The 17,325-nt window shown below is 37.4% G+C and overlaps 2 protein-coding genes across 2 annotated transcripts; both read right to left on the bottom strand.

Moving 5' to 3' along the window:
- Positions 1 to 2,032: 2,032 nt before the first annotated feature.
- On the bottom strand, positions 2,033 to 8,641 carry snx12 (sorting nexin 12). The gene is made up of 5 exons (XM_051078833.1): positions 8,257 to 8,641; positions 6,261 to 6,356; positions 5,873 to 5,997; positions 4,759 to 5,488; positions 2,033 to 2,920 (listed from the first exon to the last, which is right to left on the bottom strand). The coding sequence occupies exons 1-4, from the start codon at positions 8,419 to 8,421 to the stop codon at positions 5,386 to 5,388; spliced, it is 489 nt and encodes a 162-aa protein (XP_050934790.1). The 5' UTR covers positions 8,422 to 8,641; the 3' UTR covers positions 2,033 to 2,920; positions 4,759 to 5,385.
- Positions 8,642 to 8,742: 101 nt separating this feature from the next.
- LOC108893209 (cytokine receptor common subunit gamma) lies at positions 8,743 to 15,265 on the bottom strand. Its single transcript, XM_018691075.2, has 8 exons — positions 15,115 to 15,265; positions 14,435 to 14,525; positions 13,513 to 13,682; positions 13,174 to 13,307; positions 12,909 to 13,074; positions 12,223 to 12,328; positions 11,753 to 11,813; positions 8,743 to 11,029 (listed from the first exon to the last, which is right to left on the bottom strand). The coding sequence occupies exons 1-8, from the start codon at positions 15,176 to 15,178 to the stop codon at positions 10,766 to 10,768; spliced, it is 1,056 nt and encodes a 351-aa protein (XP_018546591.1). The 5' UTR covers positions 15,179 to 15,265; the 3' UTR covers positions 8,743 to 10,765.
- Between the last annotated feature and the right edge of the window lie 2,060 nt (positions 15,266 to 17,325).

Below are 17,325 nucleotides of genomic sequence, written 5' to 3'. Positions count from 1 at the left end.
AGAGCAGAACAGTAACAATTTCCCTAACTTGTTTCTAATTTCTAATGTAATTGATAAAAAAAACACATTCCTTTTGTACTTCTCTCTAGTCATACATACAGATATATTGCATGCTTGTGTCATTCTGGAGGAGGGATCCCTCCTCAGTTTCTCACTTGTTCTCATCTGAATCTAGGGTGTGAGGATAAAGGCTTTTATATGCTGTACAGATTGTGAAGCCTGTGTGAAAAAAACTGTGATTTTGGGAGTGTATAAATAAACAACTAGCTCTAAATATCTTCTAACCCTGTGTAGTTCAGTGTAACACCGGCTGTGCACTGTATGAACCTACTGATTATAATTCCTCTTCTTTTTCCAATTACAGTTATGTCTAATTTGGACCTGCAGGTCAAGGTCTACATCACAAGATCACCATTCTGGGACAACTTTAATCCAACTGTGGCCAGAATTCCCCTTCCCCGGTTAATCCCTGCATTTCCTGAAGGTGAACGACAACAAGTAAAAGATTAGAGGACTTTAAGATTCATGTTTGGTGAAACAAAAAGACCCAGTGTTGCTACTTACTAAACCAAAACCTGTACTTACTGTGATGCTTTCTTTCTGACTAATAGGCTGTTTTTTTAATTTGCTGCACTAGGACTGAGCTGTGGTTAAATCTTTTTGTTTATAAGATTAAGACACTGTATTTACACACTACAGATGCTTAGTTTTGCTTGATATTTTTACACGTGTCACAGATAAATATCATTAATAAACACACTCCTGCAGAAAGGTGGAGTTTGTCAGGTGTTACCTATTGTTCTGGTAGTCAAAACAGTTAAACACAGTACTGAAATTTTTTATTTTCTTAGGGGCTGTGTATGACAGGTGAAGAGGGGGTCAGAAATGACAATGGGTTATTTTTCTTTTGGTTGAAGCAGAACTTTTCATTTATTTGTTTCTATTGTAATCTACTTTCTATTGTAATATAGCCTTCCTTTGCATTATACATCAACTGAAAATAAGTTACTTTCATCAATTCATCGTTTTCTCTATAAAATGCCTAAAAGAAGAAAAAAATGCACATTAGAAATTCATTATGCACTAATCTGTGTGTTATAAATCACTTCATATGTGGTGAAAAATGCTGTTCTCAGACCTGAAGCAGATAGCTTCAGATTGCTTGTTTTATTTAACCAACAGGCCAAAACCCAAAGATATTTAGTTAGCAATCATATGTGAAAAAGAGAAGCACTAAATACTCACAATTTAAAAAGCTAAAAATAGAAAAATATTTGGTGTATTTGCTTAAAAATGTCTGAAAAGATTAGCCAATTATCAAAATAATTCCCAAATAATTTTCTGCTGATTAATTAATAAATCAGTAGATGCAGCTAAACTACATTAAAGCACATAAAGTACTTTACACTGCTGGGCACTTTCGCTATAACAAATCATTATATTTTATAAACCAGTCATACATAGTCTGCAAATCTTAATCTGCGAAACACCTAAAGCAAGATAGATCATAAATGTAGTGGAGTATAATATGTGGACTACAATTATAAACTCAAGTTACATTCAGGTTCTTCAAATTTATACAAATTAATATTACTGGAGTAAATGTACTGTACCCTGTAAGTCAAATGTAAGTCAGGTGGTGAGTTCAAAGAGCATTAAAACATCAATAATGCAGGGAAGAGAGCTTTTCACATTCAGCCCCTCTTACCACAAGAGTCATTTTCATACAGTCCCTTTCTAACCAGGCCACAAGTAAAAACTATGGTTTGACTGTTTTAAACAAAAACAATAAAGTCTTCACATACAAGGTGTTAATATTCATGTTTTCAACTTTTTTTTTTCTTTTACATGTCATTGTTAAATTAGGTCACCTGCCAATCTGCAGCCATTCATTCAGCTCCTGTGACTCTCTTTGATCCGTCTCACTTCCTCTCAGTGTGACGCACTAATCGCTAACTATAAGCTGAGTTCTAGTGATTTTTAGCTTCCAATTTCTCCTCTCAGTACTGAAAAGAGACATGCAGACATGACACAGCAGGCAGCAGGAAATTTAATTGGGAGGACAGAAGTAACAAGGAAGTTCCTCGTCACCCATATAGTGGAACTGCGATGATAACATGTATTAATACACTTCACAATAATATTGATAAAAAGAATAAAACAGCTGAAAATAAGCGCAGAATAATCCTTATTTTAGATCGATAAACCAGATGCTGATTACGCCTTTAAACAATGAAATATTGTTCATATAATGAACCTCTTGTCACAGTGCTTAGATATGGTTATTTTACCTAACTTAACATTGCCAATAGCTGATTTGACAACACACAGCCAAGATGTAGACAAGATGACGTAACTAAGACAGCAGAGTTAAAACAATTAATCATGAAACCATCCTGACTTAGAGTATGTCCAGAACATAAAACTCGGGGCGGAAAATAAACTGACTGGAATGACATGTCACTGTGTTTTTCATGATGCTACATGTTGCTTGACTTTGGGAGGTTATCATCAAAATCACATCTCGGCTAGCAAAAGAAAACATGAATCAAAGCAGGAAATTACCCTCTTTTTCTTAACCTGGATCAAATCAATTAAAAAGACATTCAGAAAACCATCGCTGTAAAAATAAAAAGAAAATTCTAGCTATGATATAATGACAAAAGGATATATGGAACGTTTTCTCTTTCGCTGATTACTGAATCAAAAATAATGTACATATAGCAATGTGGAATGACTGAAATGAAGACACAACATCAAATGTTTTATACATTGGATCTCTTTTAAGTTTTGTCCAGGAGCAATAGTTGTGTTTTTTCCTACACCGTTGATACTTATCAGTTCTGACATTTCCACCAGCTTTATAATGACGTGATGTAGAAATAAATGTACACGGGGCAGGTGCAGCAGTCTGTATTGTCTTTGCAACAGGAGAGAGAGAAAGAGACAGACAGTAAACATGAGAAATAATAATATTCAAACATATTCTACAGCTGTAAGTGGATTTGAAAAGTGCTGACTGCTGTAATGGCACATTATGACAGTAAGAGAAATGACAGTAGGTCCAAACAGTACAACACAGCCCCCTCTCCCTCTCTTTCATAATTTCTGACCACCTTCCAAATTAAATACATGTTTTAAGCTAATGAATACTTTCTATATCTGTGTAGGAATCCTGTTTTTAAGGCAGTTGCTTGGGCCTTACAGTTTACATACAGTCAAAAACACTTAACAGTGTTGCAACACTGTTGTCTACATGTATTCTTGTTTTCCATAGCGGAAAACAAACATGCAGACAGATTTTCTTAAGTAGCAGACATTTTTTTTTTAATGTCATCAATTCCCAGAATGAAACTGGACATGCTGACTCCTGCTCTCTGTTGGTGTCAGGAGGTGAGAATGCAAGCATTACTCAAGACAAACTACTCTCTGCCTCTATTAATGTGTTGTGTTTAGACTGACAACACTGTGAGGACTGAAATATTAATTAACTCGTAGTTGATCAGGCAGGCAGGCAGGCTACAAAAAAAAGTTAGGAGGGCAGCTCTGATTTGAGCTGAATGTGGTACATTAACACAGGTCTGCATGCAGTATATTTTGACATGGGTATCAGAGCTGAACAGACATTTCCTGAGCTGAGGGGCTGCTGTGCATCAAACTTCACCAGTAAAGCGTCATGCATTGCAGATGTTTGCATCACTAATGTGTTAGGTCAATTTCATGTTTTTTTTTTTTTTTTGCCATGATTCTCTTCCTGTGTTTCAAAACTTACAAGTGACCAATAGTGGAATACAATGTTTTTTCTTAATTGCTTTTTTATGTACAGACATTACATTCAACTGATGTAGTTCATTAGACATAAACTGTGTCTAATGAACTGTAGACAGAGTTGAATTGGTTGACTCAGACACAAGAGACAGGTGTAACTTGAACATAAAAAATCCAGGATATCAAGATTTACTTCATGGTAAAACTGACTGGCTTTGTTTTTCCAGACACAGATTTTTTTTAAAAATCTATGTTTGAAAAAAACTGAATTGAAGTGAAAATAAGAGATCTGAATCAACAAGACTGGAGAGCATGACAGTGATCTGAGGCATGTGAAATAACTGGTCAGCAAGACTAACACACACATATTGCAAAGAAAGCGTGCAAGTTTGCCATGCAGCCGGTGATTAGTGCGGTTGATGATGACAGTGTATCAGAATTAGTTTGGAAAGAAAATGTTTCAAGAAGAGCTCTAGTCACGGGTGACATACAGTAATTATTCTCTGTTAAACAATAGTTCACATAACTCAAAACACTAGTGGTGGTTTGTCTTTCCACTGGTCTGATGCTGGTGGACTGAGAAACTTCTGTGAGCCAGTTTCTGAGGAACAGCTGACAAACTCTAATACACGCATTACCAATTAAAACTGTAAATGAGATTTTGTGTTAATTAGCATTCTGTACATGCTGGATAATGGCTTATATGAAACTGGCTTGCAGAATGTTCTTCCCTTTGCAACACACCATGATGACAACATTTTTGGGGGATATAACTGGTTGTTTTGTGTGACAACCAGGGACTATGTGTGTGGCATATACAAGGTAAAATAACAGATTGCTGTCAGATCTCTGTGATGATTTACTTATGACATTAGCGTTGTTTTACTTAAGTATTTGTGAACTATCGCCTTTGGTCTTTACAGTGCCCATGCAACCACCTTTAACTTCCTGAAAGCTCTTAAGAGACAGGATGAAATAAAGCAAACTTACTTCATTCATACCTAAAAAAACAACAACAAAAAACAAAGAGAACAAAACAAGATCAGAACTCTCATTTACAGTCTGCATGCATCCCTATGGTACACATTAGTGCCAACACACAAATTTAGACATTATTCTACTTTATTCACATTATATTACAGTGATGAATATATGACACTCATCGGGGAGAGACTGAATGTATCGTACATTACTTTCATTCCTGAAAATTGTGATTAAGAGCCAAATCTTCACGATACAATCACAACTATGGAGGGGTGCTTTCCTTATTGTACAGTTATAAAACAAATGCACAAGGGGAGAGAGGAGTCACAGAGTTTGTCTGAATTGTATCATTATAATCAACATGTCCTGATGTATAGTAGAAGAACATACTCTAACTCCAAGATAAAGTGAATATGACTTTACAATGGTATACACAGAGAGAAGAGAAGAGAAGAGAAAAAAAGACAGATAAAGCAGAAAGACAGAGTGAGAGCGAGAGAGAGCGAGCGAGCGAGCGAGAGAGAGAGAGAGAGAGAGATAGATTAAGAGAAGTTGTGTGGGAAGAGAAAGGCAAGTCAGTCCGCTCTACAACCCAGAGTTTAACCCCCACATGCCCATCTCCCTCAGTAAACCCTAGTGTCGTACTTTTCCAGGAATGTAGTTACGGTCAATGCTTTCCTCTTGCAGAAACATGTGAAGACAGCGCTCGTTCTGGGCCAAGGGGTGACCTGCAATTCTACAGAAACATAACACACACACAGACAACAGACAAGGAGAAATGCACTTGTGGATTAGTTGGTTGATGACGCAGTGCTGCTTTTCCTGTCTCAGATTAGGTTACGCCTTGTGTAGTTTTAGACATTATTTGGCAACGTGTGACTCATACTGAATATATGAATTTCTGTTTAACAACACATTTTTTTTTCTGGCTTTAACCATCCCAAAGAGCCCAGTGATAGATTAATACAAAAGTGTTCTTGTTGTAATTCCTTATTCAGCAGTCTATTATAATTTCAAACTCATACTTTCAACATTAACACACTTGTGTGTGAGAAATATGTTGGTTTGATTTAGACAAAAAAAACACAAAGAATGTAGTTTAAATTTTGAGCTGGCTGACCTGTTGATGAACTGCTCCAGGCCTGATCGCCGCTCCTCAATGAAGGACTCCTCAAAAAGGCCCTCATCTCCGCGGAATGGCAACTGTCTCTTCAGGGCTTTGCCCGGCAAAGGTGGTACTACAATCTGAAGGTGTCAGAGGTCAACACAAATAACAGGAAGGATGAAAAATCTCTGGCACAATCTGAAATTTTCATTGGTTTAATTTGAGCCCCAGTTCCATGGTAGTGGAGGTCAGGTTTCATTTGATTCTCTACATTAACGCATAAGACAAAACCTGCAGTACTTACGACAGGTGAGACGCTATGTGCGGATTATGTTTTATCCACCTGTAACTCTGACATTATCACTTATAAATAGCCTGAGGCATACCATCATTGCCCACTCACCTTACTGTCTCTTTCCAGCTCATTCTTTAACCACTCAAAGTCACTGTATCTTCTTCTCACGCAGGAATCCTTCAGTTTGAAAATGGGAAGGTTTGTCTGCACAGAGAAGAAGAAAAATATAAAACAGAACAGCCCTCGATTTATACTAAATTCAATCATTTGCACATGGTTCCTCTTGGAAGGTGAGAACAGGATGTGCTGAACAACTGTCAAAACTATCAAGCCTCACTGACAGTGTTGGAGGTATTGTGGAAGTGCCTCAAAAGACAAAGGTGTTATGTGACAAAAACAAATGTCTCATATCACCATAATTTGACTTTCATTAATTTCATCAAAAAGTGTGAAATGACAAATTCCCAATGTGTCATCTTTGAAATCAACAGCTCAAAACCCAAAGATATTCAATTTTACAATGATACAATAAAACAGAACTGCATTTTTGCTGTACTAAAGATGTAAGTGACATCCATTCATTTTCTATGAATCACCTTATGGAGTAATTTTCTTAGCAATAGTTTTGTCTGGCCAGAAATGATGTGAGAATATTTCTAGTATCTTTACTGTGTCACATGCTTAACTGAAATGTTATAAAGATGCCAAGCCAGCAAATCTGTTTCACAGAAAGCTGAAATGTTAGCAGGTTAATTGAAAAGGCAGGTCATAACTGTATTGAAAGTGTGTATTAATTGACATTAACTTATGAATTATTTATTAGTGTTTTAGTGACTCTAGAATGGGTGATTCTTCTACGTATAAACAGTCTAAACAGTAGGCAGGATGTGATGAGTGTCTGTTAACTAGACTGATCTGACTTTGTTCAAGATTGTCTGTACTCGTGATGCAGTGCTGTTTGGACACGCACGTTAATAAATACTACCTTGAACTAGTCGACTCTACCTCTGATACAAGAAACTATCACACAAGTCAATACCCCTGTCCGAGTCCATGAATGTGTTGAAAAAATAAAAAAGGCCACTCAAGTAGTGAAAACAGTGACTTGGTTACATTAATGATGGACAAACTCTCCCAGGACACAGCCCCAAACAACACAAAATGAGCGTCTGGTCAGCGAATCAGTTGCAATTACGCAATTACAGTTTTAGCATCAGCTTCCTGAAAATGTCTTCAAAGTTTGCTGTGTCAGTGATTTTCTGTATCTCTCACTCCTAGAACCTAAACTGCCAGTCTGCTGAACGAGGAAGTTTAACTTATCACTCTTTTTTACTATAACCACAACTGTTATTATTCGTGCGGTTATTATTACTATGTGTAAAAACCAAATTTTAGGTAACAAACTTTAGAGCATGTCATTTCTCTCATTTCCATGAAACCACCCTGTTATCGTTACTCATTTAGCTACGTAGCATTAACGTTACTCTTTCCATGTTTTTACCGATGAACAGTTGTAACGTCTGTTTTATATTGATGCTATCGACAAACACTCTTGGTGTTTAACATCTAGATAAGGAGATCATGTTGAGTTTGTCCTTATTTTACTGACTATGAAAGTCTAGGTGGAAGTAGCAGTTAGCTTCACGGTGTCTGTTGGGATTCCCTAATTTTCCCAACGTCGTGATTTTTAATTCCGTTTCACTGGGCTTAGCTCGCTACACAGCAGTTAATTTAAAACCACATTAAAGTATAACGTTAACCCCACACTCTAAAATTGTTAAAATGCTTTCTTCCTGTGAGGTGGAAGACGTTGGCGTGTTCACGAAACTTCTACGTTCCAGCCTTGCTAACGCTACAGCAAGCAACCTCCAAAATCCACAATGTAGGCCGCTGTGAATCCCCAATCCTCGAGTTTTACTGGCGCGCCGCCTTGGGCTGCTCCTGCCGCCTGACGTCAACGTCACAGCCCGGGTCCGTGTGTTGACATCAGCACAGCGGATAAACATGCTAACGCTAGCAACAACACTGTAATTACCAGTTAGCTTAGCGAAAAAAAAGCTAATGCTGCAACAAGGTGTTTTGGCTTTGCGGTTCCGACTCTTACCCGCATGCGAACTTCGTAAGTTGTGTAACGGCTCCGTCCAACTCCAATGATTTGTGGATCATAAACGTCTATTTCCAGAAAATTGCTTGGGGGGCCGTAAGCATCCGTCAGGTCCTGGGGCTTGGAATTCAACCGGCGAGTGTCGGCCACCGCAGACTCTGTCATTTTGTCGGGTTGTTATCTTTGGACGACCAACGGGGAATTAGCGTCAAATCAACTAAATGCACGGCAGTATCTTAAATCTCATCTGAAGGCATCAATTGATTGCGTTAGCCGATCGGTTCAGCTAGGGAAGTAGCCGACTTGTATCGCTCTTCTTGCGGGGGCCAGCCGCCCTGCGCCCTACCCTTCTTGAATCTGAAAAATGCGTTGACTCAGTTCCGTGCTGTGCGGGACACTCTGCGCTCCCTCTAACGGACACTGGGATAACTAGACCGGGAACAACGAATTAAAATTAGTGGTTGCAGTTTTACAATTCACTTGATGGAGCTTTTAGACAGGTAAGTTTATTCTTTAATAAAGAGACGAAGAAAAATACAGCAAGTACTTCATAGAGTCCGACTGTAGGAAACAAAACACTAAAAACAAAAGTAGGTTACAAAAATGTCCTACCAGATTTTAAAAAGTACATTGAAAGATATTAAGATAGGTAACATTCAAAATTAGAGGAAAATAACACACAAATGATGTGGCTGGGATGCAACTATTGTGATATTTTTGTTGATACCAACATGATCACCTGGACGTTGTGATGTGGTGTCACTCTCCATTGAGGCACATGTTATTACAGGGTTTTACATTTTACTAATGCATAAAAACACATTCTAGAAAGGTTGGGAGACCTAAATAAGAGCACACTCACTGGTTGCCAGGTTGTGAAAAACTTTGTCTGTTACTTATCTTTTCTATTTGGTAATGATGCAGATATTAATATAGTAGGTTTCTCACTTTGCAGTAAAGCCCAGGTCAGTTATAAATGTCTACCCAAAGCAAACCACATTAACATTAAGTTATTTTGTCAAAAATAATGGAATGCTATATTTTGCCATCATCCAATTCTGAATGAAACCAGCACTCAGTTTAATATCAGTAACTATAAATTATTCAGTATAACTTAAGCCATTTTTTTCTGAATGTGTCGCCCTCTTACAAGTTGGAATAAACTTTCAATCAGCCACTGAATTGATTTCCTGAAATAGTCAAACTTAAAAATATATATATATAACTTAATCTAGCATTGGGCAGAGCTAGAGTCTGTAAAGCTGCTATCATGTATGTGGTGCAGTATACAGTATAAACCAGTCTTGCAATGTGCTTGATTAGATAATGTCTTACAAAAGGTTAAATATATGAAAAGTGCACACATATATCACCATACATCAGCACTAAACTCAGATTGGGGAGAGGAACTTAAAAGTTGCATATAAGAAAAATAACTTGATATTATGCAAAAAAAAAAAGAAAAAAAAGTAAGAGGTCAGCAATTTTACGATTTTATCATATGAGTATATCATATAAGTGGTGTGAAGAAAGAAATCTTGCTATGCTTATGGCTTTTCAGTGAGTAATTTTAGTGTGGCCTTTCATCAAGACCATAGCTGCTCTGTTGAAGTTAGATATCCTGTTCCCTTCACAACACAGTGAAGCCGGGTTTTGGGCTGAAGTCAGTTTTTAAGAATCACTTTAGATATTATTTTATTCATGAGCAGTTAAGTCCAAACCATAAATATTAACTTTGAGGTACAAAATATAAATATGTTTACTTATCACATGTAAATATTTCATAAGTCAGTCAGCAAAAGAGCTTCATGCACCTGAATCGAACATCTTCAATTAATATTTTATGTCAGTAAAAAATGACGCAATGAAGGTCACACGTGTGAAATATTTGTCTCTCATATTAAACTCTAAGTTTTAGGAATAACTGATACTTACTTGTTCTTGAGCTGACATTTATACCAGTCGGATGACATTTGATAAGGGAGTAGAGGAAGAAGAACTTCATAAATAACTTAAAAACAAGTTATTCTCTCAGTGTAGTGAAATCAATAGACCACTGATAAAGTGAAAACTCTAAGGTGGAGTAAAAGATAGAATGTCAGTGCCCCAAAGTGGTGCTTAACAAATATTTAAAGTATTTATTCCCTAGGTAAAACATATTTTCATGAATGTTATTTTATTGATGAAAAATGTTTCAGATTATTATTATATTATTATTTATATGCAGTAAAAGAAAATCTAAGAAGAAAATCAGGCATCTTAAAGAGATTTTGAATAGCTAAGAGTTTTCTCTTTCTTTTTTTTCTGTAACTGCTGCATCTGGTGGTTGTTATCCTTTAACTCTAACAGCTTCTATTTAATTGATTGCTTTTAACTGCCTCAATCTGGTCTCTCCTCATGAGGGGAACTATGAGACCATACATCATTTATTCTTTATCTGATTCTCGCAGTCATAAGAATTTCTGGATTGTAAAGTTTCAACAAACCCAATCCTGACTGAGATACCCCCCTAAGCAGAGACCTGCTCCTCGTCCTGAGGCGAGACAAGAACATCAGAGGTGGAGGAGGAGCAGGGGGTAAACAGGTTGTCTGAGTCGGACACGGGAATGGAGACAGAGCAGTCGGTTTGGTCGGTGGTGACGGAGAGGGTGGAGCCGTCAGAGCTCTCACTGTCAGACTGGGAGACATAGCAGTATTCGCGGACGGGGCAGGCGTGCTCATTGTAGTTAGCCTTGAAATTTCCTTTCAGGCCTTTGGAGAATCGAAGCCAGTCCTTTAAGAAAGACAAAAACATGTATGAATTGTTTTGCTATCACCTCACATGATGGAAAAGACTGTTCCAGGGCCTTACACCTTACATACTTATATTTACAGGCTTTGTTATAAGTCTACAAAGCTCACATTTTTTTAAAACTATGCTGGTGGCATGGCACTGGCAATGGCTTTGTCAGTTTGTTGCTCTTTGGTCAAGACTGAAATATCTCAACTACAGAATGGATTTCCGATGAAATTTTGCAGACGGCACTGACAAGTGAAGGATTGCCATGTCATTTATTCCAGACAGCTCTATCCTCCTCTGGTTGAATTGTAATCACCTTTCAGGCACCGCCAGAGTCAAAAAGATAAAATAAGATAATTCTTTATTAGTCCCACAGTGGGGGGAATTCCCATTCTTGCATTAGCAAACAGGGACAGCAAAAGAAAGAAAGGCATCAATATGCAAGTAATAAATACTAGTAAATACAGAACAAGATCTAAAAAATATAAACAGGACTATATACAAAGTAAGAGTAATTAGTAATTAGCAAATGCTAGCATGCTGACATGCTGAACTAAAATGGTGAACCTGGCAAGCCTTATATATGCTTACAAGTACAGTCTCACATGGCTAAGAGTATGGCTGTAGACCTTTAGTCTTGTCATTTAATTCTACCTGTGACTGCTGTGCATTGTGTATAGGGAAGCAGAGGCCACAGAGTTGCTGGATACTACTAACCTCAATGTCGTAAAGGACCGGGGATGGCTTGGGCACCACAGGGATGGGGATGATTCTGATCCTGTATGAGAGGTAGGCACAGTCCACATTACTTTTGTTCCCTGTAACTCTCCAGCCTTGTTTTTGAGTTATGTTAGGTTATGGAGGAAGTTGATTAATCTTGTCTGCATGCCCCTGTACTTAATCTCACACTCAGTATAAATCGTCATCACTGGTGTCTTGTGGGTATATAACCTCCGCAAATTCTACTTTCTGGGTTGTGGTAAAAAGGTAGAAAATATTTTATCTCTAACATGTCAAATAACCGACAGTGGATTAAAAAAATATGAGTGTTACTCTTATCACCACTTACAATACTTAATATTACAATACTTACTGTTAATAACCAAACAAAATTAAAGAAACACTGACGAAATAAGTAACGGACACATGCTCTACACTGTAACACTATGACATATGGGCCAACCCACCTTTCATGGTGCAGCAACATTATGACCAGTAGGAGGAGGGTGACAATACCCACTGCATACAGAAATGGAGTCCACTTAAACACTGACACGTCTGGATGATTGATAACTGTGAGGGGGGAGGGAGAGAGAGAGGTGGATATCAGTTACTACATAATCTTGTACCTTAAGTGTTTTGAGCACATGTAATGCAGTCGATGCAGAGTGAGACTGATATTTGGTGTTTAACCCTGTGTGCTTTGGAGAAAAAGAAATTCATAGCAGCCATTAGGCTTGCTTGGTCAAATAACAATTACTGATTTAAAGGGAAATAAATAAGAATTTACCACTGGCCATCATATACTGCTCATGGGCTAGTTTTTGTGGCTTAAGATAACTATTACTGGCTCCTCAATTATATTTCCAATTATATATGCCAACCTGTGCTTCATACCTCTACCAACACTTGACATCATTGTCAAAATGCCCATTTCCATTCACCAAAAGACTTTCTGAAGACTGCACAGAAAACAAGTCACATCTAGTCTGGTTTGATCAATCTAGCTTGTAATTATTGTATCGTCCAGTCTGTTGGTCATCTGCAGCTGTACAATGGAGACTTGTTGCAATGGGTAATGTTGCAGTTCATATTTGTTGCCAGTAGAAGTCAGTGATGACTTGATTCTTTAAGAATATCTAGGCAATTTTACCTGTGGTGTTGTTGTATCCCCAGACCGCAGGCTCACTCCAGTCACTCCATAATTCAGACTGTCCACAGTTGTTTGCCAGTCTACTTCGCACTTGCAGCTCATATTGGGCAGTGCTGGAGGGCAAGTTGATGCAGAAATTCTGATCCCCAGTTCCAATTTGAGAAGTCTATAAAAAATAGTTGAGAGTTGAGAAAGCCAAAGAGTGGGAGGCAAATGAAGCAAAGAATGATAAAGACAGATAAGACTATTCACTCAGATTGCCTACCATCCACTTTTTATTGTTGATCCTGTAGCGAACCTCACTCTCCACACAGTTTGTAAAACTTTGGTTCCAGTAAAACCACAGGTTAAAGTCAGATCCATTTTGGACAGTCACGCTGGTTGGTGGATACAACAAGACTGGAGATGAGACAGACCAATCAGTGACAGCGAATACAGTACACAATGTGATGTCAAGGTAACAGGGCAGACGTGCAAATCTACATGTATTTTTATATTTTTACAGCCTGTTTTATGTCAAAATACAAGAATTGTTTTCCTTTCCTGGAGGAAAAAGATTGAAATTATAGTTATCAGTGTTATGTTCCCCAGTAATTAAACATACCTCTGTTTTTCAGTTCATGCCTCTGATGAAGAGTCTTGTTTCCATGCACCAGTCTAGTGTAAAATGTGGTGAATCTTTTGTTGTTGTTATAGGGCTGGATACATCCAATGTTAGTGCTGCTCTCTGACATATAGGTGGTGCAGTTACTGATTTCTTTGTCATGGTGGAACCTGTGTAGAAAACACAGTTTAGTCATTCAAACACAAAGCAAAGCAAAGTATGCAGCCTTATCGGCTGTAAATGTAGCAAAGAATCACTTAATAATCAGGTCGTCTGCAGTGGGAATATTGGACGTTGGGAGCTGTTTAATAAAATTTCCAATGAGCCGTGTGAAGAATAAGAAATATTTATTTTACTTTATCTTACTTATTGACGGTTAAGTCTCAAATGTCACGTTTAATCTTATGTGCTCTGAGCAAGAATGGCTGATCAGAGACAAGGATTCAGACTGCACATTTTAACAAAAACCTTTTACCATTTTACCATGCCATGCATCCTGCAAAAAAATGTGATTTGAATTTTTTAAATGCTAATTTTATTTGTTTAAAATTATTGATGCTTGCTAGAACTTCCCTATATTGAATTACACATAGTGATTCAGCTAATGTATCATGAGCAACAATATGCTGTACACTGACTCCAAAACGTGTCTCAGAAGGTGATCACCTGTGATTCTTTACTGCATTTATCTAGAATCTACTTAACTTAAAATACCTCTGGATCTCTTAAAGTTAAGAGCATTTTAGGTCAAAAGAAGTTAATAAATAGCCTTCACTGTTAAGTTTGTGAGTAAAAGTGAAGGATTTTTACTTTGATCCTTCACTCATGTCCAAAATGTTACTTTTAGCAATTTGATAAACTCAGATAACACTAAAAATGTTGTTTTATGTTTGGGGCTTTGTTAAGGCAAGAAATTACAAACCAGCTATAGAAGGTGTAGTTGACCTGTGGAGTCCCCTGCTTATTCCAGGAACACTTCACATGTTCCTGATGTACCACCACACACTCCACATCTGTCAGAGACACACAAGGGTTGAGAATGACAGAGCAGTTTCACACAGATAATAAAGTAAAGGTCATTACGCGGCAGTAGACAAATGGCAGTCCACTCTCTCATGAGGAAATGGCTGACGTCATGACGTCAAGGGGAATTTATACATGATTGAGGAAGCACGGTGTGACATTAAACTGACAATTTAATTCATTTTGATAATATAAGTGTTACTGACTTTTTACAATATTAAAGCCTAATCATATTTAATGGCAGATGTGCTGTTCCCCACTTTCTACTTATGGATTTATGTTTAGGAAAGTTATCAAAAACATAGTTGAAATCACTCATATGACATATGTTCACAGTAAAAAGTTTTGTTTATGACGGATTAATAACTAATATTATTACTGTAGAGGCAAATTAACAAATAAAGAAGCCTCACATCGTGATAGTCAAATGGAAAACAGTGTGATGTGATCTGCCAAAAGCCCCTGAGCAAACCAAATAACCGCTCACACACATCCAAATAAGGCTAAAACTGTTATTATTGATATCATAAGTTGCCTATAATTTAAAAATTTGAATTCATAGTCTTCAAATGTTCTTACCAGGCGGCTCTTTGGCAAACACATGTCCAATTAGAAAAAGAAGCAGAAACAGTCTAGTCGGCATCGTGACACACAGAAACAGGATGCTCACAGCATCGGCGCACTTCTACTTCTACATGAGAGTATTAATGTGTGGCGTATTTCGTTTCTGCCTTTGCTGCTTGACTTTTTGTGGTTTTGTTTCCTGCCAGCGGAAACTGTTGATATTTTTTGGAGATCAAGATGACTTGTCTGCAGTTAGACCTTATGTTGTGTGGCTTTAATGTCAAATAACTCAAAATTTGTAAAACATTTAAAATATTAAATATTGGTGAAACTTCAGACTACATTTATATGGTCATCATTTGTAATAAAAGTAATCTTTTCAACAAATGTATAACCAGTTTGTTAACTTCCAAAAATAGTGTATACTTTTATAGAAAACAAAGTGGATACCTTTATGCAGCTAGGTGCATTTGGTCTATTGCTGACGTACAGCAGAGCACAGGCAGTTTAAACAACATAAAACTCATTATGTTTCATATGCAAACACACACAAGCAAAATGTAATGTGCCAAAAAGTTAGTGGACATTTGGTAACTGCTTTGTGCAGTCACAGAAGGCAGACTCATACAACTTTGAATATTTATAATTTGTGCCATTTTTGGTCAATTGTTCTGTTTTTTTTCCAGGAGCTATTAAGTGTGTCTAATATAAATCTGCTTTCCTGCCAGTAAAGGACCTGATTTATAAAATTGTAAGCATATGCTATATACATGGATAGTTCCTACCCTGCACTTGCTAAACATGATAAATACATGTAAAATAAGACAATCTGGATTGTAAAGGTTTGAGATATCCACCCTTCCCTCAGATGCCTCCTAAACAGAAACCTGCTGCTCCTCAGATGAGACTAAAACAGTGGAGGTGGAAGAGGAGTAGACAGATACTGAGGCAGAGGCAGAAATGTCTCAGATGTGGAGGAGGGGCAGAATTGCTGCCATTACACCAACATTATATATCGACTGATAATGCCTCAGGGCCACGTATGTATACAGCTGTGTGTCTTTTTAAACTATATCAAATCAATTCAGTTTGCCACTGGTGGACTCCAGTCAAGTTCTAGACACATCTCAAGGACAATTAAAGCAAACAGGATGCACCTGACCCAATTTGGAGCACTATGGCAAAGGGTCTGAATACTTTTGTAAATGAGATTTTGGTTTTTGATTTTTAATAAATTTGCAAACATTTAAAAAGAAAAAAAAGTTTAAAAAATATGTTTTCACCTTGTCATTATGGGCGACAGTGTAGACCGACGGACAAAAGTGTCAGATTTTGACTGCAAAACATGAAAGGAGTCTGAATACATTCTAAAGCCACTGCATGTGTTGCATAATGTGGTTTGTGCATGACAAAAAGGTCATGTGATTCTTGATATGTGTGTCACATCTATGTCTCTTTCTCAAAAGTTGAGTTTTGTGGGTTGTGTTTCCTGTCAGAGGAAACTGTTTCAAGAAATAACGATTGAGAAAGTATACCTGCATCTCAAGTGCAACCTTTCATGTATGTGCTGCGGTATGTTATACATGTAGACCAACACACAGACAATTTGTGAATTCAACTGCATGGAAGAATTACTTCAAACGACATGCTTACAACTCATAAACACATCAAAATCAAACATAAAGTGGTGATCTAACCCCTCTCTGTCAGTGGCAAAATGTGGCACAAAATCACAACAGCAGTGTGAATCTGAGCTTGTAATATGTCCCAAAACACAAATAAATTTGCAAGTGATATATTACCGGTGTTACCAAACAACTAAGTACACTATCAAAATTTCAACAAGAACAAGCACTCAGCCCACACATCTGTGATTAATATTTAACTTGGCATTTGATCTCTGACGTCTGAGGTAACAATCTGCTCATCTCGGCTCATTTCCAGTTAACTGGATGGCAGATTGTCTGCAAAATGCTCAGGCATATATTCATCAGTTGTGACAGATGACATGGTCAAATTAAATACTAAAATTATTCAGAATATGCTAGAATAATGTCCCCCAGACCTTTAGGAAGACAAAGAAACTGAGACTGAGACTATGGAAAATACTGATATTGCATCAAATGTGAATGAAAGCATCATGGTGCTAAATGCTACCCTCAGATGTACTAGCTGTACAATGGTATGTGACATACTTCTGTGGAACTGTTAAGATGAGAAATCAAG

The sequence above is a fragment of the Lates calcarifer genome, linkage group LG20, assembly GCF_001640805.2.
Source record: "Lates calcarifer isolate ASB-BC8 linkage group LG20, TLL_Latcal_v3, whole genome shotgun sequence".
Taxonomy (NCBI): domain Eukaryota; kingdom Metazoa; phylum Chordata; class Actinopteri; family Centropomidae; genus Lates; species Lates calcarifer.
Note: the sequence above shows the minus strand (reverse complement) of the source record. Positions and strands in the feature narration are given on the sequence as shown.